A 25,826-nucleotide genomic window follows, 5' to 3' on the forward strand; every position below is an offset into this window, starting at 1 on the left:
GAGCAAAGCCACGGAGGACGTGGGCAGTGGGACAGCCCAGACGCAGGGGTCCCCAGCAGACCAGGGAGACGAGGAGCAAAGCCTCGGAGGACGCCGGCAGCGGGACAGCCCAGACGCGCCGCGGTCCCGCTGCCCGCATCCTCCGCGGCTTAGCTCCGCGTCTCCTTAGTCTGCTGGGGGGGCCTAAATGTCTCCCCCCCCCCGCAATGGGCTTGCTTCCAACTCCTCCCCAATTCTGTATGGCCCCATGCAATCCTGCCCTGTTAGTCTGCATCTGCACCGACCTCCTAATAAATCTGCTAGTCTCTACGGGGCCACAGGACTCCTCGTTGTTTTTGCACCTGGGCAGCGAACCAACCATGCCAAACGCGAGCCCAGCAGAGGCGCTCTAACCTTAAGGCCTCCTCTGCTCTGGAGTCAAGCCTCTGGCGCTTGGTGCCGACGCCCTCCCTCGCCGTTTTTTGTGAAGCGAAGATGGCAGCAGCCTGCGGCGGCTGGAGGTACCTGGGGCAGCTCCCATGGAGGCTGAGGGCTGCTGGCCAGGCGGCTGGAGCGAGGCTTTTGCGGGCCCAGAGCAGGGGTTACTGCATCCGATTTGGGACAGGACGCTACGCACGAGGCCGAGCACTGAAGAACAGCCGCATGCTAGTGGGGGCTGCTTTTGCCCTGGGAGGCACCTTCGGCCTGTTCCAGACTCTCCATTACCCCTTAAAGGCGCAGGAGCCCCTTGCAGAGCAGCAGGCAGCCAAGGTAATCTCCTCCCTCTTCAGGGTGTTGCTGGAAATCCCGGTGCTCCTTGCAATCCTTGCGGAACACAGGGCTCCATGCTGCTTTCCCATCCCCCATTAACAAGGGATTCTGAAATGATACGGCTCTCCCTGTTTAATCTGTATTTTTATCCTGACCCCCAAATAGCTCCCATTTTTGGAGGTGCATGCTGAAATCTTGGTCCCTACTTTTAATAAAATGTTATAGGGTGGCATCGTTTCTTCCTCCCCTCCCGCACAGATTTCTCCTCAGGACGTGTTTCTAATTTTGTTCATTTTTCAGATAGTATTTTCCCTTCTAACGTCCTGTAATTGAGTTTCCAGATTAAAAGTCTATAAACGTCTCTCAAATGATCAATGGCGTTTTTTCCCCAATTTACTGAATCTGCAAATCTATTTGTAGCTTTCCCTGAATGCACTATTAATTGCTTCTTTAAAAACAATAAGTTAATTAACATTTTCCTTGCCTATGTGCGAATGAGACACTAACAAAAGGGAAGCCATAAGGTTACAATAGACTCCCTAAAAATGCCCCCAAGTTTTACTAAAAACTCTGGTGTATCAAAACTAAACTAAAACCCCCATCCTGCAAGACATACACAGATCCCTAATTTTAGTCAATAGAAAGAAAATAATCTTGTTAGTTTCAGCTTTGTTTTACTCTATTGACTTTCTGGCTCTCATACACTAGCACAATGCAGCAATATTTGGGGGTGGCAATACTTAATGAGAATGTTTAAATAAAAAAATCAGGCTTTTATGATTGACACATCTGTAATATCAGATGTTTTTAGAAAACAACATTTAAATTATTAAAATCTCTGTCAAAACTACCCAACATTATCCTCTTCGAAATTATTCATAAAAAGCAATTTTAATAGTTAAAAGTAGTTATGGGACAGAGAGAACAACAATGCTATACACTTACAAAGGGCTTTCCATCAACTAACGACTTGCTGCAAATACCCTGACGGGTTATGGAAATGAAAAACTAGGCAAAATGGTGGCACGCTGAAAAAGCTACCGGGGGGGGGGGGGGAGAAGCTGTTCTAGATTTGATCCTAACAAATAGGGAGGAGCTGGTTGAGAATTTGAAAGTGGAAGGCAGCTTGTGTGAAAGTGATCATGAAATCATAGAGTTCACAACCTTAAGGAAGGGTAGAAGGGAGAACAGCAAAATAGAGACAATGGATTTCAGGAAGGCGGATTTTGGTAAGCTCAGAGAGCTGATAGGTAAGGTCTCATGGGAGTTGAGACTGAGAGGAAAAAACAACTGAGGAGAGTTGGCAGTTTTTCAAAGGGACATTGTTAAGGGCCCAAAAGCAAGCTTTTCTGATGTGTCGGAAAGATAGAAAATACGGCAAAAGACCGTCTTGGCTTAACCACAAGATCTTGCATGATCTAAAAATAAAAAGGAGTTATATAAAAAATGGAAACTAGGACAAATTACAAAGGATGAATATAGGCAAACAGCACAGGAATGCAGGGGCAAGATTAGAAAAGCAAAGGCACAGAATGAGCTCAAACTAGCTACCGGAATAAAAGGGAAACAAGACGACTTTTTATAAATACATTAGAAGCAAGAGGAAGACCAAAGAGAGGGTAGGCCCACTGGTCAGTGAGGAGGGAGAAACAGTAACAGGAAACTTGGAAATGGCAGAGATGCTCAATGACTTCTTTGTTTCGGTATTCACCGAGAAGTCTGTAGGAATGCCTAACATAGTGAACGCTGGTGGGAAGGGGGTAGTTTTAGAAGGTGAAATAAAAAAAGAACAAGTTAAAAATCACCTAGAAAAGATAGATGCCTGCAAGTCACCAGGGCCTGATGAAATGCATCCTAGAATACTCAAGGAGCTGATAGAGGAGGTATCTGAGCCTCTAGCTATCATCTTTGGAAAATCATGGGAGACAGGAGAGATTCCAGAGGACTGGAAAAGGGCAAATATAGTGCCCATCTATAAAAAGGGAAACAAGAACAACCCAGGAAACTACAGACCCGTTAGTTTAACTTCTGTGCCAGGGAAGATAATGGAGCGAGTAATTAAGGAAATCATCTGTAAACACTTGGAAAGTGGCAAGGTGATAGGGAACAGCCAGCATGGATTTGTAAAGAACAAATCATGTCAAACCAATCTGATAGCTTTGATAGGATAATAAGTCTTGTGGATAAGGGAGAAGCGGTGGATGTGGTATACCTAGACTTTAGTAAGGCGTTTGATACTGTCTTGCATGATATTCTTATCAATAAACTAGGTAAATACAACTTAAATGGGGCTACTATAAGGTGGGTGCATAACTGGCTGGAGAACCATACTCAGAGAGTAGTTATTAATGGTTCACAATCCTGCTGGAAGGGGATAACAAGTGGGGTTCCGCAGGGGTCTGTTTTGGGACCGGCTCTATTCAATATCTTCATCAACGATTTAGATATTGGTATAGAAAGTACGCTTATTAAGTTTGCAGATGATACCAAGCTGGGAGGGGTTGCGACTAATCTGGAGGATAGGGTCATAATTCAAAATAACCTGGACAAATTGGAGAAATGGTCTGAGGTAAATAGGATGAAGTTTAATAAAGACAAATGCAAAGTGTTCCACTTAGGAAGGAACAATCAGTTTCATACATACAGAACGGGAAGCGACTGTCTGGGAAGGAGTACGGCAGAAAGGGATCTAGGGGTTATACTGGACCACAAGTTGAATATGAGTCAGCAATGTGATGCTGTTGCAAAGAAAGCAAACATGATTCTGGGATGCATTAACAAGTGTGTTGTGAGCAAGACACGAGAAGTCATTCTTCCGCTTTACTCTGCACTGGTTAGGCCTCAGCTGGAGTATTGTGTTTAGTTCTGGGCACCGCATTTCAAGAAAGATGTGGAGAAATTGGAGAGGGTTCAGAGAAGAGCAACGAGAATGATTAAAGGTCTAGAGAACATGAGCTATGAGGGAAGACTGAAGGAATTGGGTTTGTTTAGTTTAGAAAAGAGAAGATTGAGGGGGGACATGATAGCAGTTTTCAGATATCTAAAAGGGTGTCATAAGGAGGAGGGAGAAAACTTGTTCATCTTGGCCTCTGGGGATAGAACGAGAAGCAATGGGCTTAAACTGCAGCAAGAGAGATTTAGGTTGGACATTAGGAAAAAGTTCCTAACTGTCAGGGTAGTCAAACACTGGAATAAATTGCCCAGGGAGGTTGTGGAATCTCTATCTCTGGAGATATTTAAGAGTAGGTGAGATAAATGTCTATCAGGGATGGTCAGTATTTGGTCCTGCCATGAAGGCAGGGGACTGGACTCGATGATCTCTCGAGGTCCTTTCCAGTCCTATGAGTCTATGTGTTTTATAACTTATGAATAATAAGAAAAGCACATTAAATGTCTATTGTATAATTGCATTTTGGCTAATACTGTTGGTCTGATGCTTTATTCCTTGTGTACCCAGCTTTCTCAGTTAAGATATGGTGCACAAACTATTCAAGATCAGATTCTTTTTTTATACATTTTCAGTCAATGCCTTGCAACCACTATTACAAAAAAAAAAAAGTCATTGCTTCCTGGCACACTTTTTTTTTTTTTTTAAATACAGTAGAGTCCGGATTATCCAACCTTTGGTAATCCGACATTCCGCTTTATCTGACCCTGCAGCTCCTGGGGACAAAGCGGTGCTGGCAGGAGCGGCATTAGTGGCTCCAGGGCACGGGCCGGGAGAATGGCCCCGCTCGCTGCCTGGTCGCTCTCTAGGAGCCGCTGATGCTGCTCCTGCCAGTGCTGCTTCATCCCCGGGAGCTGCAGGGTTGGATAAAGAGCAGGCAGGGAGAATGGCCCCGCTCGCTGCCACGTCGCTTTCTGGAGCTGCTGATGCCTGCAGCTCCCGGGGACGAAGCGGCACTGGCAGGAGCGGCATCAGCGGCTCCAGGAGAACAATGGGGCAGCGAGCGGGGCCGGGTGCCTGGGAGCTACAGAGTGGGAAGGGGCCAGGGCCAGGCAGGGATGGGGACCAAGTGGCCCCAGCTACAGTAGAGTCCCTATCATCCAACATTTTTGGTAATCCAACCACCTATTGGTCCCATTTAGGTCGGATGATAGGGACTCTACTGTATGTCAATTGTAGTGTTTGTAGTATAAACGTTCTGCTTGGGACATGGGTTTTGTTTTGTTTTTTTGTTTGACTTTAGAACTTTTTCTTTTTGGTTTGTTTTTTAGGTTGGTAATTATCTTAGGTTGGATGGTTGGATTTGTGTGTGTGTGTGGGAGGGGGGATTCTTATGGTAACTTGGTCCCTAAGCTATAGGATTCAATTGGGAAAAATCATATATTCTTAGATTGGAGTTATTACAATAGGGTATTGCCATATTTAGAAAATTAGATATTCGTTATGCAAAAACAGTGTAATGACATTGGAAGAAAACACTAGTTAACCAGGAGTATGAGCTTTGATTTGGATGATCAGATTGTGATCTCAGTACCAAATATCAGCAATTGCAATTTAAAATTCATCTGGAAGAGAAAGTGATTTTTGAGTTGAAGTTACAGAACTTTGTTTTTTTTCTCCCTCAGCTCCCTGCTGGTAGCCTGCAGTTGATCCTGTACCAATACAAAACCTGCCCATTCTGCAGTAAGGTCCGTGCCTTCCTTGATTACCATGGGGTGCCTTATGAAGTTGTGGAGGTGAACCCAGTAATGAGGAAGGAGATCAAATTCTCCTCCTACAGAAAGGTGCCCATTCTTTTAGCCAACGCTGGAAACACTCTGGTGAGTCTCTGCTTCTCAAAAGACCTTGGTTTGGGGATTTATATCTAACACTGGGTCACTAGCCAAGGGCACATGAAGCCTGTAGATTGAGAGAATGTGCTAAAAATAAAGGACCATTTTACAGCTGCATACTTAGCTGCCTCATTCTTGTTTTGCTGAGCACTTGCAAGGCCTAATGTTCCCTAACAGTGAGAAGCCAGGCTACTGTTAGAGAGTCCCCCAATAGGCTTGGGGGAAGGTAAGCCTTTAAAGTCTGCGATCTTTAGTGATCCTACTCTCATGCAGGACTCAAACAACTAGTACTGAAGTCCATCGGAGTTACTTGTATTCTGTGGGGTGGAAGAATTGACACCCAAAGACAAATATGTAACTGTATATTTTCTCACTATTTTGGTTTTTGGCCAGTATGGTAGATAGCGTTTATTTTGGTAAACATGTAACTGCTGAAATTTTGAAAGACGGCTCCCTGCACTGCTGTGTCTGATACAGAGGCAGCAGCGGGCGTGAGGGGGGAGATGTGTATACAGTATGCTATCACATCCCTAGTAGATATAGGAGGCCCCTGACTTGCAACCGCCCGAGTTCCAACACCCCGCACTTACAACCATTTTTGTAAGTGCGGAAGGGGCCAAAAAACCCCAACTTACGTCCTTGGCCCGCATTTATGACGGTGCACGGTGCCTGTTGTAAATGTGGGTTTGAGTTACGACGCTTCCGACTTGCTTCGCTTCCCCCCGAACCAATCGTGATGCAAGTCGGGGGCCTCCTGTATATGGCTATAAACAAATCTACACTACTATGGAAATAAACAGGAATTTGGGGAAGAAGGTACTTGCAGAGGACTTAGGCTCCAAAGGGGTTCAGTTGGCAGAGCTTGTTATGAGCACCTCTTTCTTAACTCCATTTTAATTCTGTTTTGCAGCAACTGAATGACTCTTCAATGATCATCAGTGCAATCAAGACCTATCTTGTTTCCAGGTAAGGAACTGGGACAGTAAAACTACAGTTGAGATTGTAAATTGCCTTAGGCACACTAGAAAACAAGGGCACATTACTGTTTGTATGTGCATGTTTATAGACAAAGTGATTTTTTTCTGTACAAAGAGGAGTTAAAAATTAAATGTATGAAATCTTTTTCTGATTTTTGTGGGGGGGGGGAGAATCAGAATGTCAGGAAATAAATCAGTTTGCTACTCTTGTGCAGGTCACAAAGAGCTCAAATAAGGAATGGAGAAGGTTACACCTTGGATAACTTGTACTTTTATTCCTTTGTGCGGTGTAGAGAAATTGAAATATAAGACACTTTTTAGCTGCAGGTGACCAGGCCCACTGTGGGGGGGGGCTGCCCCCATGACCTGATGACTCAAAGGGGGCTGGTGTGGTGCGCTTCGGATTGCACTTTGGGCTGGCTGCCCCACCCTGTCCCTTCTGTCGAGACCCCATCCCTTCTGGGGTGCAGAACTGACCCCCAACCTTGCCCAGAGACCTGCAGATACTGTCGGTTCCGCTGCAGCTTAATATTCTGGAATCTTGTTAATGCTTACTGAAGGTTATTTGGAGTGAAACCTACATGTACTCTCTTTCATTAGTTTCTTGCCTTACATTAAAACACACTGTTATGAAATAGTTTGTGGCTTCAGTGTGCTTTACTGTTTTCTTTTCATGTACCTTAAGTATGTTTTCCCCTTAGTCTTGTATGCATGCACTCACTACATAGTTACAACAATGCATTATAGTAAAAATATATTTGGGATGATAATGTGCATGTATAGAGTCAATTTTCAGATTGAAACTGCTCTAAAAATGACACATTTATTTTCTATCCATGATTCCAGATCAAATTTGCTCAGATCTTGAGAATCAAAAGATGCTTTGTAGGCTTGGAGAAAGGGGAGACTTTGAAATCCACTGACCTTTTGCTCCCACCCCCAAACAGGATTCAAACCATTTGTACTGAAGCCAGAGGGAGTTGTATTCTATAGAGAAAGAGAATTACAACTGAAGGACGAGTATTTTAATGGTATATTTTCTCTCTAGGCTGTTTTGTTTTGTTTCCCCCTAATGGCTAATCTCATCGTGTGTGTGTGTGTGTGTGTGTGTGTGTGTGTGTGTGTGTGTGTGTGTGTGTGTGTGTATTATATCAGCTCCACAATCCCATTACAATCAGCAAGTTTTTGTTTTTGTGTTTTTTACAGTCAAACTACACTTCAGGATGGAGAGGAATTCTGAAAGAGAAAATACAAATTGCATGTAGATGGCCCTTAGATTTAAAGCCCCTAAGCTGCCTCCTTTTGAGGGTATCATGTTGTTAGAATAGCCAGAGCTTTGTTGTACCAAAAGACGACTTCTAGCAACTGTTTTTTCAGTAACCCAGGGAGAACAGCATGCAGATCCTGACTCTGTTTCTCTCCTCAGGAAGAAGAGTTTAGAAGAGATTGTGTCATTTTATCCTGCTATGAAATCTGTGAACGAGAAGGGCAAGGAGGTGATGGAGTATGGGAACAAATACTGGCTCATGCTGGATGATATGGAGACCCAGCATATGTATCCCATCAAAGAAGCTAGGGTGTAAGTATTTCATGTGCTAGAAGTCTCTGAGCTGGTTTTGCAGCACCTGTCTTGTATAATCTTGGAAAACATGAACATCCACCTTCAAATGCTGCTCTTGACATCATACCTATCAGGCACCCCTAAATAACTGCAGTGGTTTTGATTCAAGTAACTTCTTTGTTTAATTTGCAATGTGAAATTCTCTAGTTTGGTGTACCCTAAGCCCCAGCCATTGCACCAATTTCCTCCCTTTCCTTCTGTCCCTGCTTTCTTCCCATAGAGAGATGCCCCTTTGGGCTCCTGAGTTAGCCAGAAGGCTCACTTGGGATTGTTTAATGTTGGGGAAAACCCGTGAATAAGGGACACTCATTCCTTGTAGGCCGACCAGCCTGCTTGCAATAATAGAGAATCTAGAGTTTTAGTTTGTTTTATCCAGCTGGAGTTTGACATTGGAGCAGCTCAGTGACTTCAGCAGCATACATTCTGTATTGGCCATGTGTGTAGAAAGCCTGACAGCCAATCAATCACCTTTCCATTGGGAAATACACCTTATCCCTCCTGACCATAGTTTAGGGATATTACCAGTGTAACAGGCTGGATGGGAATTCTGTTGCAGTCCCGTCCTCTGCAGAAGCTCCAGCTACAATCATTCTGATCTCAGCTGCATCATCCTCCCCTGGCTCAATGTATCCCCCTTATTCACTTAAACTACTTTCTTGGGATGTCTATAGGGAGGAAATGAAGTGGCGAGAATGGGCAGATAACTGGCTTGTTCACCTTATCTCTCCCAACGTTTATCGAACACCGAGGGAAGCCCTGGCATCTTTTGATTACATTGTCCGTGAGGGCAAGTTTGGGACTATGGAAGGCTTTTTTGCCAAGTACATGGGGGCCATTGCCATGTTCTTCATCAGCAAGAGGCTGAAGACCAGGTTGGTACCACTGATGCAGTGACACAGCAAGAGAATAGCTCTTTGTCCCATTGGTTTTTAAGCATCTTACCCATGAACTTCAAATGGTAACACTCTGTGTCTCAAACACATTAAATAGGCATTTGCCCTAGAAATAAAGTGGAATTCTGGTCTGAGGATCAGTTTGGATACTTTTCTCATTCTGATCATTGTATCTAAGTGATCACTATGTTTGGAACCATACTATTTTTCAAATCAGACAGGGCAAAATCTCCATTTCAAGGTCAGATTTTTAGTTTAAGATTCGCTCCATGGCACATCACTCTAGTTATAACTGGTACTCCCCTAAACTGTAATGTTTATGTACAGTTGAATGCCATTCAGTGATGCAAAATCCTTCTCTGCCTTTGAAAAGATAGGATTTGGTACTCATTTGTTCTGAGCCACTTAAATCTCCACTGACCAGCACAATCAGAAGCTGCCTTTTGGGAAGTAATATTTTATTCCCATAGACTGAACAATCCCTACTCATGGAACTAGTTCCACTGTAGCCCCACCATTTAAGTAGTACACCCAGAGGATTTTTCCCTTTTTAGATCTTTGTCTTTCCACAAGACACTGGATTAAAGAAGACACTTATCAATTGGTATACAATAAATGGTCAAGGAAGAGTCCAGACTAATTGTTTAGTGTGACACACTGAGTTAGCGATTGAGAGAGAATGAGAGAGAATTACTCTCCATGATTTCTAGAATTCTGGTCTTTTGCTTTAACTGCTAGATCAAATAACTTCTTAACCGCCTAATCAAATTAAAGAAGTCCAATCAATACTTGAAGCCCTTCTGAACTTCTGCTTGAATCAGGTGCACAAGTTAAGCACACAAGTTAATTCATAGTAAGGATGTTAAATTTCCATTGACTACTCAATTAGTCGATAAGGGGGGAAACTGCAGAGCTGCAGCAGCTCTTCCTACATTGGAAAGGCAGAGACACAGTGGAAGACTGGGCGTGAGCTGGGACAGCTGAGCCCTGGCTTGTGCCCAGTCCCCCTCTGTGCCACTGCCTTCGCCCTCCTGTGGAGACAGTGCTAGGGAGAACTGGCTTAAGCTGGCTCCCCTCCACAGCACCAGCTCCTGCTATCCCCACTCTTGCTGCTTAATAGAGGCAGCAGGAGGTGGGGGGAGAAGTGACTAGTCAAGTAGTGACTCAACTATCCAGTTAGCCTAGGCTTATCGGGTAGTTGACTACTCGACTAGTTGCTTACATTCCTATTCATAGTCATCTTTAAAAATATCCAAGTCTTTCTATTCGCTGTCTGAAATGCATTCCCTGTCTCTGGCCATATATCAATCCATTGGAAGTGTGATGGGAGGGGAAGATTAGAGAGAGGAATGAACCAGTTAGAGGACACTATATTTTCTCTTAACATTTTTTCTTAACACAGGCACCATCTCCAGGATAATGTCCGAGAAGATTTGTACAAAGCAGCCAATGACTGGGTTAAAGCTGTTGGCAAACACAGACCATTCATGGGTGGCAGCCAGCCGAATCTCGCTGACTTGGTAATGGTCAAGACTTTTGGTCTCTGTATTTAAATTATCATCCATCTATCCATGCACATAGTATGATATAGGTGTGACTGATTATGTATAAAATATGGTCTATAGACTAGATATCTCATTTGAGTATGCTATATAGAGGTGAAAGTTGTGTAGTCAAATAGTGTGCTACAGGTGAGGGGTGAGTATGTTTACTCCATTGCACAATATGGTGATACTTCAGGAACATACACACACAGCCAATACTGAATGTATACCTTATAAACAGCATGACTTCCTAGAGAGTAAGGCATTATCAATCAGTCTGAAGTAATGACAGTTTACAAGATAAGCTTTCACTTCTGCAACTGGAGTTTGTAAGTGGGACTCCTTCAGGTCATTAGGTTGGCATGCATAGATCAGACTTCAAGATTGGAGCCTTGAGCCGTTTCCTGCATCATTAGCTCTCATAAATAATGAGTGATATTTTTGTTTGTTTTGTTCTGAAGCAATGTCTCCATAAAGAGTTTTTATATGAAGCTGGATACCATGTCAGTTCTTTAATCGCTTTCCTTTTACTCCGTCTCCCTAAAATCATGCCTGTTTTATTAGGCACTGCCTATTTGTCCAGCTTTTTTTGTGTAATCTCTGATGATTGGAATGGAGATAGGGAAAGGAGTAGAGTTTTGAGCCACTTAAATCTGAAGCCGTATTTCACCTGTATTCCAGATTCAATGTTATCTATATTAATTTCCAAACTTTCTCTACTCCTTTGGCACAGGCAGTGTATGGGGTCCTACGGGTCATGGAAGGGCTGGAAGCCTATGATGATATGATGAATCATACCATGATTCAGCCTTGGTACCATCGGATGGAGAAGGCCATTGGGGAGGCTGAAGTCACGAACTGGCAACTGCTGCAGCCTCCTTTCTAAAATCATTGGACAGAAAAACATTACAAAGGAAAGACCTTCCGTTTTAAAAATAGAACGGATGGGCTCTTCTTCCTGGACTGAGGGTGCAAGCACACAGATTATCCATCTTGGAACTAATAAGGGGTTTTGTGAGATCAAGAAAGCAGGAAGGGACAGATGTGCACAGCAAAGTATTTGTGAAATTTAGAATAATAGAAATATGCAAAAGATGCTGACCTTGGACCTCACTGGAGAGGAAGGTAAATTCTGATTAAACAGTGAAGTACAGCAAATTGACTTTCTTGTGGTGAGTCTGATACTTAAGAGTATGTTTGTTTGTTTTTTAAACCCCTATACTGGTAGAGTCTGCTTGGACTCTGGAGCAGAAGCAATATTTAAAATCTGTTCAGTGTTGACTTCAGGCTGTACCTCCACATTTGTCCAAGTTGTCTTGAGTGTCTTCCTGACTATTTGAGATACTGTGTAACTCTTAAATGGCATTAGGATTTGATCTGCAATAGCATCCTGTAAGTGTAGGGCTGTGGGAAATGGGAGAATCAGCAGCACTGAGGAAGGGATCCCTTTGATGGAAAAGACCTGCTCTTTGCAGGCTATGTGCTTCCAGTCATCCAAGTGATCTCCATTTAAACTGTTATGTCAAGAGCTGACTTTCTTTGTTGTCAGTGGCAATATAGGCATGATTCCTTTTTCTATGCAGAATATGGCATGAGGGGCTTCTAATCTATCAGGAAATAGAGACCCAGGAAACGCAACCTAGGATGAAGAAAAAAATACTAAATGATTATTTGAAAGGAAAGATTTCTACCATGAGTTACATTAAAAATCTTCCTGGAAATATGCCATATAACTTATTGTACTGGAAAGAGTGAGTGCTAGTGGATTCTGAAGTCTTCTGTGACTCTGTCTAGATCAGGGTGGAAACCTAAGGCTTGGCTTGTTCTCCTTTCGCTCCCCCCCCCCCACTGTCCACCCCATGGGGCTGGAGCATACAGTCTATTAGGCTGGGCTCCCCTAGGCTCTAGTGTGCACGAGGGGAATGTGGAGAGTGTCTTCTTAGTTAGGGGCCATGTCACTGAGGGTTGGTTGTTGTTTTGTGTTTTGCTTCTCACTTGTGTGGCTCCTGACTGATTTTTATGCGAGTCAGCAGCCTCTGACTCAGAAAAGTTTCCCCACCCCTGTTCTAGATGCTTCTGTTATACAAGAGCAATAAAGGCTTTGCTGTGTGGAGTGGGAGCCATTGCTGTAGGCTGTTTTGTACAGTATGAAATTCCTGGAACTAGTATTTCCTCACTGAGCTGTGGCTTACACTAGTGCAGTGCAGAAATGCTGGTTGGTACCTGTCTTAATGACCTAAGACATAGGGAAGCCTTTCAGTTCTGGCTGCAGTTGGAGTGGGAGCCGCCCTATGAATGGGTCTAGGTTTTAATTAAGGAAATTAACTGCTTGGAATAATCCTTTGCATGGCATCATGGGCGTTGTAAAAGAAAATGGTTATCCAGGAAATTGTGGGTGCAGATGACACATCATCAATGCAGAAAATTGTACTTCATGTTAGCAGAAGTTTGCTTTTGCTCTGTCCTAAGTGGTGTGTGTTTCATTGTACAGAAGCTACTGTATAGATACTTCAGAAGGAAAATGAGGTGCGAATTCTAGTCTGGACTAAATGAGTAGTTGTGGGAGAGAAAGAATGTTTGCAATAAAAACAAACTGGTACTATTCTGGCTGTTTACATTTATTTAATCACTTGTGCACTTAACTATCAGTACACCTGCAACCTAGTTCAACAGTACGTTTTTAGCGTTAAAGATGATTATTTTTCATACCATGCTTGAGTATGTATGGCTATGAAAGAGAGATGGACAAACACATTTCTTTTAATCTGTGATATATTGAACCAAAAAGAAAAAAATCTGACACTAGAAAAACATTTACCACTTGCCCACCCTCCATGAGGACTTAGGAGCCAGCATATACTGATGTGACAGCTGTGTAAACAAGCTGTCACTGGTTCAGAACTGCCCTGGCACCTTGCTAAGAAGTATTTGTCTCCAGCCTGAGCACCTGCCCCGGTCCCAATCCCATGCCTACACGTGCAAGTGCCTGGAGTGAGCTCCATATGGCTAGCTTTCAGCATGCCTACTGCCTGGCTAAGGGGGGGCGAGATCTGAGTCTGTGCCCCACCCTCCTGGTGAAACAAGGGGTCAGTGGAATACGAAATTCAGCCCCCTGAGCGGCTGCCCTGGACCTGACTCCTCCCCTAGCAGTGGGGTTTACCCCTCCCCCGGGCCTGACTCAGCCCCACCCGCTCCCCGGTGCAGCCCTCGACCCCTAGCTCCCGCAGGCGTGTTGCTCCGCGTTCCCATAGCGACACGTCCCTGCTCGCCCACAGGGGGCGGGCCTTTGTGACGCCGCGACGGGCCCCGGGAGCTAATCGCGGCGGCGAGCCGGGGTCACGGGGGGTTTGAATCGCCCAATGGGGGAGCTGCGGGCAGCGTCCCAGAAGCGGACCCGGAAGTTCGGCGGCGGGTCCCGCTGCTGCTGCTGCTTGTCCTGCCCTTGCTGCTGCCCCCTGCCCCGGCCCCCCTCGCCTCGGCCCCGGGCTCCCCATGGCGGTGGCAGCAGCAGCAGCAGCACTAACTATCGCCGCCTCGCCGCCAATTTCGAGGAGATCCTGAGGCGGCGGCTCCGATCCCGGCTCGGCCCTACATGGTGAGAGGGGCGGGAAAGCCGGGGCCTGAGAACTGGGGGGCGCTGTCTGAAGAGGGATATCGCCCCCCCCTCCCGCGGTTGCTGGGGGATTCCGGACTGGCCGGGGGCGCGGAGCTCTCCATGCGCTGGAGCGGCTCACACCCCGCGGGCTGCTGCTCTTTCCCGTCTGCCCCTCAGGGAGAGGTTGTGGGGTGTCCGTGGCGTGCCCTTTGCCTTGTTCTTTCTTGGGGCTTCGTCCATCCGCCCCCTGGGGACTAGATCTGTCCGTAGTTCCTTGGCCAGTCCAGAAATGAGTCCTTCCACCGCCCCCGCAGGAGACTGGCTCTGCAGTCAGGAAGCTTTTACAATAATTTGTCAGGCTTCAGTGTTGCCTTCTTACTTTTGAGCCTTTGGGGTTAATCTCTTCAAACTTTTGTCTGCAGCCTTTTAGGTAAACTTACTTGTTAATAAGCGATACTTGTGAATAGCTGGGGCTTTAGGAAATAAATTCCAGGAGATACGATAATGAGTTAATAGTGGTTGCTGTTGCTCAAGGACAGCTCATTTATTCTTCGAAGTGTCTGGTCTCGCTGGTGAAAAGAAAATATGTGGGCTGAAATGTCCGTGTCAGTATTGCTGTTAGTCTTCCAATGATCTGCTTTAAATTCCCTGATAGATTTACATTGTAGTTCGTTCATGTTTTCTGCTCATTAGTGGAGTTTAGTTACTTGCCAAGACTGAGATAACCAAACACTGCAAGTGTATTTACAGTCACTTATCTGACAAGAAGCAGGAGAAATTCTTTCACTTCTGCAAACTCTGTTCTCAGTTTCTGAATGCACATTTTCCCAACCTGGAGATTTTTGTCCCCCCTTCTCTCTCAGATAATTTTGTTAAACCTATTCTGATGTTTTTTCTTTCCTCTTCAACAAACACTTTTACCATACAAACTTAATAATTTTCACAAGCCTGAAAAATCTCAGCCTCTTCAAAATGATGACTGAAGTCTTTCTGAGGTTGATTTACTTTTCATGATCAGTGGGCATGATTTGGCTAATAGCTTTGGGTATTATCACTTCTGTGCTGCAAGATGTTATGTCAATTAAACTGAACTGTTGCTAAAACTACTTTTATAGTTCATCTGCATGGGAAAATTTATTGACATATAGCAGTATATTTTAAAAATTATATAAATAACTAAAAATTATAACTATGCTGCTATATTTATATTGGTGTGTCTCCCTATGTAGATGCTCTTATAATGTAAAAATGAGTGTGTTTTTCTAGTTTAGAAACAAGTAGTCCTGTGGCACCTTAGACACTTAAATATATATAGTATCATGAGCTTTTGTGGGCAAAACCCACTTCCTCAGATGAGTGGGAGTGCCACTCTACTCATCTGAGGAAGTGTGTGTTGCCCACGAAAGCTCATGATAATATATTTGTTAGTCTCTAAGGTGCTACAGGGTACTCATTGTTTTTAAAGTTACAGACTAACATGGCTACCCCCAGGACTTTTTCTGGTTTAGTTGCTTCCAAATTATTCAACCCATAATAAACATCCGTTAAGAATAACTATCCTCTTTCCACATGTCTGTAAGGATGTTTAATTTAGTATTCTTTTTCGTGCCATTTATCCATGTATTCCTCATTTCATGCTGCTCTTACCTGCCAAATTGCAATAATGAGCACAGAAAGTCAGTGTCTTTTTTTAAAATTTATAGACATTTGTCTATTATGTGAAACTGATTTTATACCATTGGAAAAGCTATTGTTATGAGCATTCATCGAGTAGGAAGTCTCTGTTTGTAGCAGTTCCTGAGATAACAGTAGCTAAAATTGTCAGACTCCAAGAACAGGAGGAGCAAGATGATGATCAGAAATGATGTCTCTTGAAGATTTAATAGTTTGACTTGGCAGGGTTAGAAATGTTTTGGAAGAAGAAAGCGCAGATAGTTGTCAGGATCAGGGATATCTGGTGAACACCAGTCCCAAATTATTGGTCAGAGGTGTTTTTTTTTTTTTTTTTTCTTATCTATGGCCAATCCATCCTGCAGAATCAGGTGTCTTACATGGGATACATCTTAAAATGCATCAATCACCATCATCTAGCTTAATGTTGTATGTATCATACCTGAAATGGAAATCAAAATACTTATTTTAATTTCTTTATTTTAATATTTCTTGTGCAAAGAATGCTAATGTATGCTGTCTTTTGAATGGGTTTTAAGCATCTAGCATGTTTGAGTCAGGAGTATGTTACCTTTCTGTTCAAGGAAATAAGAATCATAACAATACTAGCAACTTCTCCTATTAGTAATCCCAATCATATTTCTCCCATCAGGTTTCCCCCCTCCAGCAAAAACGAGATAACTGCAGTCTCAGCACAAAGAAAAGTGTCACAAGGAGCTGAGGATCTTATGCTAACTGTAAGTAACTGGGATTGGAATGATGTAACTCTTCTTTTTGCTGTACTCAGGTTAGTGGTGTTCCTTTTCTTTTCCAAGAGGTAACTTTTGCACTTCTATAAAATACAAAGGAATTAAACTGTGAATTGATTACTTCACATTTGTTTTCATGCTCTGCTCTTGTGTGTTAGGCACATAATTAATGTGGAAATAAAATGTATGCATTATTTATAAGAAATAACCTGCAGAGACAAATATAGACTCCAGTCCTGCAAGCACTTGCACGTATTTAACTGTTAGAGTTGTGAGTTGTCCCATGGAAATCAAATGCTTAATTTTAGGGGCTATTCATAATGCTTAATTTTAAGCACAAATATGTTTGCAGGATCAAGCCCATGTTACACATCTGATTGATTCCTTTTTGTTTTCCTAAGTCTATTAGTTTGCTAGTCAAAGTGTAATGGGCCTGTTTGTAAAAATTGTGTTCAAAATCAGATGGTATTGCTAATCAGAGCTGTGGGCATGCTCTAAGACCTTGAACTCTGGTGACTCTTACAGACACCCTCTACCAGTATAACATTATCTTTACATTGTCTGTACCATCCCATGTCCAAATAAAAATGAAGGGCCAGATTCAGCTGTGGTGTAACTAGAAGTTTATGGAGTTATTTTAGATCTTACACCAAAGCTGCATGTGATCCAAAATGGCAGGTGCTAGTGAAAGGAAGCTCAAACTATGTCCTCAGTACCTTGACCCATCTCAGCAATTGTAGCTGTCTGGGTACAGGTGTCTAGAGGCACTTGTCCAGCTTGATTGGAGCATAGGGAAATTTTATTATTTCCAGTTTCCTTATTCACAGGTTTCCTTTCACTGTATTGCCCTTTCCCGTTTGTTGGAGAAGAACTATGAAGAACCGCTCCACATCTCCCCCTTTGCACGTTCACGTGGATGAAAACACCCCTGTCCATGTCCATATAAAAAAGGGTCAGAAAACAACACCTGCAAAAAGCCAGGTAGGAGTGTGTAGTTGGGTGTTTGTAAGGGCTACAAACCAGAACAGTGAAGGATCCTAGAAGCACCACTAAATGTTCAAGGTCTGTTTCTACCATAGATAGACAGATAGATAATAGGTGAGCAAAATAAGATTGATCAACTTCTTAACTGCATTTATTTCAATATGAATTTTCAGCAATACTTTTAAGTAATCTTAAAAATTGAAAATGTATCTCTATTAAGGTGATTTAATTTTATATTTACATGTATAGTTGTGTTACCCTTTGTACTTCTACTGGGTCTTTAAACATTTTCAAAGCCTTTAATTATGCTTTAAGTTATACCTTTCATCTACCATGAGAGGCAAATGGCTGAACTGACACACAAGTAAGTTAAGTGGGTTGTCCAGAGTCATGCACTTAATCATGATGGAACCAAGACTAAAACACATTCCTTTGCTCTAGCAACTAGACTTCCCTGCCACCCTTTCTTTTGCTGAGGAAAACCACTCTATTATACAGATGCTCTTTAGACACCTAATATATTTTCATTTTAGGGAAGCATTGTGCTTGTCTAAAGTGTATAGAAGTCCTGCCCCAAATTAACATCTTTTGTTCTGGGTTGGCATCTGGGCAAACTGCTGCCTATGATCATCTCTTTGTCTGGAGGAAGGGTTGTTGATGGTAGCTGGACATCTCAGATTGCACTTGGATCAGGTTGAATGAAAAATTAGATTTAAAAAGACTCTGGGTTGAAGTAATTTCTTGTTGCATAGACAGGTTTTTTTCAGTCTAGGCTAGTGGATCCCAACCTTCTTGAGCATACGTACCCCTTTTCAATCTATTAAAATTTTATGGCCCTCCCCTCCCTAGGAGAGAAAAAAAGAACAGGAAAAGAAAGTAAGGATTGGGCCCACTTTCCACAGACCCCTGGCAGTACTGTTGTGGACCACCAGCGGTCCGGACCACAGGTGGGGAACCACTGGTGTAGGCTGTCTTCTCTTTGACATTGGGCAAGAGGATCTGGCAAGTAGCCTTAGATTTAACTGATTGAGTAGTGGTGGGTAGGCTTTAGTTCCTAGTTGAAGGGTTTGAAGTCCTCAGAAATCGAGGTCATTCTTGAAATGGCAAATCCAAAAGATGGTGAGTGCTAGGCTAGCCTATTGTTCTTTAAGTCTGCAACAGTTATATTTTTCTTTTCACCTTCCCCGGTTAACTGTGTATAGGATGTCACTAGTGAATATGTTAGTGAATATGTATACCTGATGATATTCAGCTATATGACTCCTTCTGCTTTTGAACCACCTGATTTTCTGATCAAGGTTCAGAATTGTGCAAAAATACCTGCAATTTCATTTAGATAAGGAAGAGTTAGCTTAAGCTCAACCCATGTAACAGTGAGAATACCTGTCAGTCACAAAACAGGGAAAGGGTTTCCAGGATTTTTATAGGTCAAAATTGCCTCCTGGTAACCCATCTCCGCCTTACTGCACCATGCCTACTGTTTGTAAGTCAGGTCTTGGAGATAAGGGGGATCCACCTAGTTTGCTCTTCCTGCATAGCAATAGATGTTGCAGCACTGCTTTTAGGTGTGTCCTCTCACTCAGGCTCCCCTTTTCTCTTTAACCTTGACCTCCCTTCTGTTGTTCTCTCTGAAATGGACTTTCTCAATAGGCCAACTCAAGCTATTTAGAACTACATGTAAAATTAGAATCCTCTAGATGCATGATACGCAGCAGCTAGCATACTTCCCCTTAGTTCACCTTTTTTTGCCTGAAGTTTAATTGGAATTGGACTTAAGAACAGGAAATTCTTGGTTCAGGGACCTCTATTCTCCCTTAATTCCTGTGGTACCTGATGGTCTTCTGCGGTTGTCTTTAAGGTTTGGTTTAAGATCTTGGCCTTATTTTCTTATGCTCTTCCTCCGTGGAACACTTTTTGTCCCAGTTCTCTTGATTTAAATATTGTTACTTGGCCTAATTTGCTTTATTTCATGTTTGTTGTGTCCAGCCTCCCAGGTAGTTTTTAATATGAGTAATTTATACATTAAGACATAAAATGAATCCAAAGAAGTGAAATGGAAGTAGGATGTCACTCAAGTTCTGATGCAAAACTATGCAAGCAAATGCCTCAAAATGTAAAAAAGGACAGACCTCTTTAACACCAGCTAGATGTATTTTTACAGGGTAACCAAGGCCCTTGTTGCATCATAAGAGGCAGAGATATAAGTGATGTCATAAAGGCACTGTCTGACAAATACCAAGAATGCTTTCATTTCGGCTATATGCTCTCCTATATATGCAATAAGTTTTTCTTGTGCTTGGCTGTGCCTTGTTCCCTCAGCTGCTGTCTCTCCTCTCTGCTTTGGTGTACCATGTGAAGCAGTCTGTAGTACTACTGTAAGAATGATGTGCAACTCTTACAACATTTAAGGGTTAAATGATTTTTTTAAAAGTCTTGTTTTATTTTATTTTTTCTTTCTCTTTCAACAGAAACACAAACAGAAAATGAAAGGGGATACTGTGAACGTGCGCCGAAGTGTCCGGGTGAAAACCAAGGTCCCATGGATGCCTCCAGGCAAAACATCCATCCGGGAGTCTGCCTATAAGTGGGAGGTATGGCTAACTCTTGCTTTTTAAATTGAGTTGGACTTGGAGATGGTACGTAATGTGAGGATTGGAGGAAGCAGGTTGGAGGACAGTATCAGGATTGAAGTGTGCTGGGCCATTGTTAAAGTGGCCACTACCAACTGGTAGTCATTTTAAACTTTCAGTATTCACGTCTGGCTTTTGGAAACTTATTTGTACAATCTCTCTGAATGGGAGATTCATCATGTGCCTGTTTTGTCTACAACTATCTGTCCCTTTCTCCCTCTTTCCCGTTCCATTCCTGATGCTGGAAGGCTGGAGAAATCTTCCCTCATTTATACCTTTTCTACTTCCCTCTCTAAAAGACCTTATCTTGAGACATAGCTCACTTTATAGGCTACTATGTCTGCTTTGTCTGTCATCAGATTAAACAATAAGGAGTCTAGTAGCACCTTAAAGACTAACAATTTGCTTATGGCATAAGCTTTTGTTAGTTGCAACTCGTTTAATCAGATGCATAAAGTGAAAGAAACAGCCTGTCGTCAGATTGCTAGAGAGGAGCATATTGTGCAACCTTTCCCACCAGGGACTGAATGAGCTGCCCATTCCCAGCTCCTACTGGCTTGGAACTTATGAGTGATTTTCCTTCATGACCATCATCTGACCAAGCTAATCCCTACGGGCATGTCTATACAACAGGGCAAAAGTCGAATTAAGATACGCAACTACAGCTATGTCAGTTGCATAGCTGAAGTCGAAATAGCTTAATTTGGCTTTTGGCGCAGTCTATGCAGCAGGTAGTCCAAGGAAGAACACTTTTCCTTCGACTTCCCTTACTTCTCATGAATTGAGGGTTATAGGAGTGGGAGTAAGAAATCCTCCATCTTGATATGATTTTGAAATAATGGCTTGCCTTGTAGATGCACACTTTGTTATTCTGAAATAACACTGCTGCGTAGACATATCCTACCTATGATGTTTTGGTGGAGTTGAAAGTATCTTTTTCTTCTTTACAAGCCTAGTACAATTTACTGAAACAGGTTGAAGTAGAGAGAATTATATAGCCTGCATTATCTCGCCCTCATTCGAATTTTTTCAGAGATGTGATTTGGTCCTAGATTGGTTTTGGAGATGTTAAGGCTAAAATATTGCACTTCCCTTTTAAAAAGGCCATGATTATTACATCCCCACCAGGGACCAACCCATCGCTTGGAAATTACTCCTCCAGATTCAGAAAAACTTCTCTCGGTGCTGCGTCTGAGTGACCTCTCTACGGATGAGGAGGATGCTATTCACAGCAAAATGAACAAATATGAAAAAAAGATAGATAGCCTGATGAATGTAGTGGGGACACTGAAGAATGAGGTGAGAAGACCATACTAAAGGCCCAGAGGCTTGGGGACAATGGGGAGGGGCTTGCAGACTAGGCAAAGTGAAATGGAAAGAGGAAACTTGACAAGAGGAGGCTAAAGACAGGGGTAGAGTGTTGAAAGGCAAATGGGTGCTCAACTCATTTCTTATGTCTTAAAAAGGCTGCTATGAACGGATTGAGAAGGGTTTAGCTACCCTGATGCATCGTTTACCTTAGCATTGTTTACTAACAAGGTTTCAGCTTTCATTCACATTAGGTATATCTCGGCTATAGATGAATGAGAGGCCTTTTTTACTTATGCTACAATGAACGATGGAATGTGTATTTGTCATACAAGATGATGCTTTGCCTCAGTTTCCATGCATAAAGTCTTGTTCCCACCAAGGTCCTAATTCTTTCCACAAGGTGTAACAGTTAACTCGAACTAAGGACTTAGTTCGAGTTAACGTTTGACTGCTGCGTGTAGCCGCGGGCAGTTAGTTCGGACTAAGGGGATTTAAAATTGATGCCCGGATGGGAAGATGCAAATAAAGCCTGGGATATTTAAATCCCGGGCTTCATTTGCAAGTTCTAATGCCTACATTAGCCTCCCTAGTTCGAACTGGGGGCTAGTGTAGACATACCTTTAGAGGCTAACAAAAATATAGATAGTATCATTAGCTTTTGGGGACACAACCCACTTCTTCAGATGACAAATATTTGTCATCTGAAGAAGTGGGTTGTGCTCAAGAGAGCTCATGATACTATTTATATTTTTTGTTAGTCTCTAAGGGTACATCTACACTGCATGCTTATTTCAAAATAAGCTATTCCAGAATAACTATTCTGAAATATTTTATTTTGAAATAGCATGTCTACACTGCAGGAAAGCCTCAAAATTAGTCCAAGGCAGGTTTCTCTAATGTAGATGTGCTATCTCGATTTAGAGCCTCAGGAGGTACTGGGGAGGGATAACTTAGAATGGCCCTGGTAAGGGCCTATTTCAAAATAGCAGCAGTGTAGTGTCTACACATGCCTTATTTCGAAATAGCTGTTTTGGAATAGGCGTTATTCCTCGTAGAATGAGTTTTACAGATTTTAGAATAAGCCATCCATTAGTTCAGAATTATTTAGAAATCATGGAATGGCTCTGTAGATGCTCGCATTATTTCAAAATAACGCTTGTTATCTCAAAATAATGGTGCAGTGTAGATGCACACTAAGGTGCTACAGGGCCACTCATTTTTTTTAAACTTTTTTTAAGTTACAGGCTAACATGGCTACCTCTGAGACTTTTTATCATTATAAGTAGTTTGAGCCTGTCTGTGCTTCAAAAACAAGAGGCAATTACATGGTTATAAAACAATTGTCTTTCGAACCAATTACAAAATGGCTGAAATGTAAATGGGATCTAACCAGACAAATGCTTTAGATACAGCATGGAAGTAAATATCATCCATATCATTAGTTTTATCCTTATAATTAGGGTAATACCAGGCCCTTCTATATTGAATAAAGGCTGTAAGTCTGGTACATTGGTTAAAGTCCATCATTTCAGTCTGCATTCCAAAATATCTTCAGCAGTTTATCTATAGTATACTTCATCAATTAAACTGTTGAGGAGCATTGTGCTGTTGAACAGCTGCTGTGTTTTGGTGGTGGGGGATCTGAAACATTTTGTAACTCTGCAAAAGCACCTTGATTTGTGTAAAGCTCTATATACGTAGAAATAAGATGTATCCTTCTTAGGCCAAGATGCAGAAGCGGGAGGAACAGCAGCAGATTGCAAAGCGTCTCCTCGAAGAGCAGAAGGATGAGCTAGATGAAGTCACACAGGAGCTGGTGGAGACAGAACATGAAAATACCTTGCTCCGACGTAACATTGAGCGCATAAAGGAAGAGAAAGATATTACTTTGTAAAGAATTTACCGTTTAACTCCCATGTGTCCATGTACTGGAGAGATATTTAAAGAGCATTTGTCGCCTTTATAAACATATTAACAGTTAGCTACCAGGAGTCTAGGGCTGAGGGACACTGCAGAATTGGCATTCTGCTTCCTTCATAATGGTGCAATGAAAACTACAGTAAACTTCCGATAATCCGGCACCTTTAGGACCCAGGGGGTGCTGGATTATCAAATATGCCGGATTATTGGAAGGGGGGTTATGAGAGGTCTGGGGTGGAGTGGGAGGGATGCGCCCCTCGGCGCTACGGGACCAACCCAGCAGCACCCCAGCTGCTCTGCCCCAGATTTCTCCCAAGTCAGCCGCTGCTGAAACTGACCAGCGGCTGAATTGGGGAAGCCGGGGGCAGAGCAGCTCCAATTGTCCGGCTGCCCGGAGCACTTCCGGGTTCCAGATGGTGCTGGACCATCAGGAGTGCAGGACCATTGGATGCCGGACCAGTGGAGTTTTACTGTATTTCTTCAGTGTGGTACTGTTTTTGTATAAGGGTTTTCTGGTGGTGGTATCAAAAGTCTGTCTTGGCATTCCCAAGGGAATTATTTGGAAGCAAGTAATGGTTTGGCTCCTGCTGTCACTTGTTCTCTTCATACATTTCACTGAGTGGGAAAACAGTAAAACATTTATACTGAATGTGAGCTGTCATCTCACCTCTTTTCTACCCCCCTCCCCCCCCAATCTCGCACGCTAAAGCTTATATAGAAGATAAATCTCTGAACCTTTCAGAAGAGCTGTATGAATAATTAAGGGTTAGAATACCAGAATTATTGAGCTGGAAGAGACCTCAGGAGGTCATCAAGTCCAGCTCCCTGCCCAAGGTAGGACCAATCCCAACTAAATCAACCCAGCCAGGGCTTTGTCAAGCCGAGACTTGGTATGGTCTCTCTGAACTCTGTATCAAGGATTTCTTTGAGTTCTAGTTGTGTCCCCTCCAGTTTTAGAACACCTAATTTCATGTTCAGCTGATACCATTTTGGAGGTTTATTTCTGGGGTGATACAGTTATTTAGGATTGTTAATATCCAGGAAAAATGGTGTTGTGGTTTAGTGTTGATGGGGGAGGTTGCTTTGGAATAATCCCAAAATTGGGTCCACCTCTAATATTCCCCACTTGAGGGATGAGCTCCTAGAACACACAAGATTAGTAAGGTCTGCTGATTCTTAGTGCAATCTACTTCCAAAACTGAAAAGTGGTAAATTTCTAGTATTTGTGGTATATCTTTTTGTTTGGGAGGTTTTTATGGGTTAACCACTGATCAGAAAGCCAAATTACAGTGCTTCCTTTAAGGATTACATTACCTGTTGCATTTGGCTATTGATTCCTCTGATCGCTGTGTTATTGCAGAATGCAGAAGAGGCACTTACAACATGAGAAGGAGTGTTTGATGTCCAAGTTAGTTGAGGCGGAGATGGACGGAACTGCAGCAGCCAAACAGATTCATGCGCTGAAAGATACGATTGGGAGACTAAAAAATGTAAGTGGTGGCATAGTTCACTGTAGCATTTGCTGTACTGCCACATTGCTGTTTCCAGAGCTGTCACAGAATCACTGGTTCAGAGGTTGTCAAGGAAAAGTGGAGAGGTTTCTAGGGCTTAAAGTGCTTTATTGGACTTTGGGCACAGCACAGCCGGTACGGAAATCCAGATTAAGTAAAATCTGAAGTCACTTTGAATTTACAAATAGGAGTTTACCAGCCAGACCTTAATGTTCCACTGCCCTTTGTGGATGTGATGCCTATGAACTGCAGACAAATACAAGCCTACCGTTCTTGTTTTAGGAGAAACACATGACCGGCTCAGATATTAATACACTGACAAGGCAAAAAGAGCTGCTGCTACAGAAATTAAGCACTTTTGAAGAAACCAACAGGACACTCCGTGATCTACTTAAAGAACAGCACAACCGGGAGGTGAGCAATCCTGCATGTTTGACTTTCCCTGATTTACAGGAGACAGCAAGGTCTTGTGGACTGAGACCAGAACTTGGAGTCAGACTGAGTTCTAATCCCAGTTTTGCAATTGACTTGTTATGTGATCATTGACAAAAGCTTCACCCAACTCAGCCTCCGTTCTCCTAACTGCAAAATAAACCTTACTCCTCTCTTTTGAGGCTCAGATAAAGTTTGAACAATACTGTGAAGAAGTTAAGAGCTCTGAATGCTAAGCAAACTGCAGGAGCAATAGTACCTCGGTGTAATTACTATTCCTACTGCAGTTTGTTGAACCTGTGCTGCTTTGGTCAAAGGCAGGTTAGTGGCAAAATACTTCTTCAGCCACCATTCTAGTTAAAGGAACCATTAAAGGCATATTTGTGCCCAAAGTGGGAGAAGTTTGCAAGATCTTAGTTTGCCATTGTGTATTTTAGTTAGGGGAGATGGGAGTGAGGA

At 42.8% G+C, this 25,826-nt stretch overlaps 3 protein-coding genes across 9 annotated transcripts in view; 2 read left to right on the forward strand and 1 right to left on the reverse strand.

Annotated features, from left to right (window-relative positions):
- The window catches only part of BBLN (bublin coiled coil protein), a 14,639-nt gene extending 14,111 nt beyond the window's left edge, over window positions 1-528 (reverse strand). For all 3 annotated transcript variants that reach the window (XR_012897191.1, XM_075905641.1, XM_075905640.1), the window contains exon 1: window positions 394-528. The gene's annotated coding sequence lies outside the window, so the exon portion shown is untranslated. The remainder of the gene's footprint in view (window positions 1-393) is intronic.
- PTGES2 (prostaglandin E synthase 2) lies at window positions 475-13,168 on the forward strand. Its single transcript, XM_006119028.2, has 7 exons — window positions 475-750; window positions 5,323-5,517; window positions 6,440-6,495; window positions 7,933-8,085; window positions 8,799-8,999; window positions 10,423-10,540; window positions 11,298-13,168. Exons 1-7 carry the CDS (start codon window positions 475-477, stop codon window positions 11,448-11,450), a joined length of 1,152 nt encoding a protein of 383 aa, XP_006119090.2. The 3' UTR covers window positions 11,451-13,168.
- A 701-nt stretch (window positions 13,169-13,869) lies between these two features.
- Window positions 13,870-25,826, forward strand: part of ODF2 (outer dense fiber of sperm tails 2) — a 28,798-nt gene continuing 16,841 nt past the window's right edge. Inside the window, exons 1-8 of one of the 5 annotated variants that reach the window (XM_075905636.1) lie at window positions 14,108-14,159; window positions 16,483-16,567; window positions 17,407-17,560; window positions 20,032-20,154; window positions 21,322-21,492; window positions 23,228-23,394; window positions 24,785-24,914; window positions 25,218-25,349. In XM_075905636.1, the coding sequence (XP_075761751.1) occupies window positions 17,453-17,560; window positions 20,032-20,154; window positions 21,322-21,492; window positions 23,228-23,394; window positions 24,785-24,914; window positions 25,218-25,349 (831 nt within the window). In that variant the 5' untranslated portion in view covers window positions 14,108-14,159; window positions 16,483-16,567; window positions 17,407-17,452. Of the gene's footprint in view, window positions 14,160-16,482; window positions 16,568-17,406; window positions 17,561-20,031; window positions 20,155-21,321; window positions 21,493-23,227; window positions 23,395-24,784; window positions 24,915-25,217; window positions 25,350-25,826 lie in introns of all 5 variants that reach the window. The other 4 variants (XM_075905633.1, XM_075905638.1, XM_075905637.1 and 1 more) reach the window with 4 other exon arrangements.

Source organism: Pelodiscus sinensis, chromosome 22, assembly GCF_049634645.1.
Source record: "Pelodiscus sinensis isolate JC-2024 chromosome 22, ASM4963464v1, whole genome shotgun sequence".
NCBI classification, from domain to species: domain Eukaryota; kingdom Metazoa; phylum Chordata; order Testudines; family Trionychidae; genus Pelodiscus; species Pelodiscus sinensis.

What these genes read in the sequence shown, in the direction of transcription:
- PTGES2 (XM_006119028.2), top strand. Translation starts at nt 475, where the DNA reads ATGGCAGCAGCCTGCGGCGGCTGGAGGTACCTGGGGCAGCTCCCATGG. An exon ending in CCAACGCTGGAAACACTCTG is followed by an intron (nt 5,518 to 6,439) that starts GTGAGTCTCTGC and finishes TCTGTTTTGCAG; the next exon opens with CAACTGAATGACTCTTCAAT. An exon ending in CCCATCAAAGAAGCTAGGGT is followed by an intron (nt 8,086 to 8,798) that starts GTAAGTATTTCA and finishes GGATGTCTATAG; the next exon opens with GGAGGAAATGAAGTGGCGAG.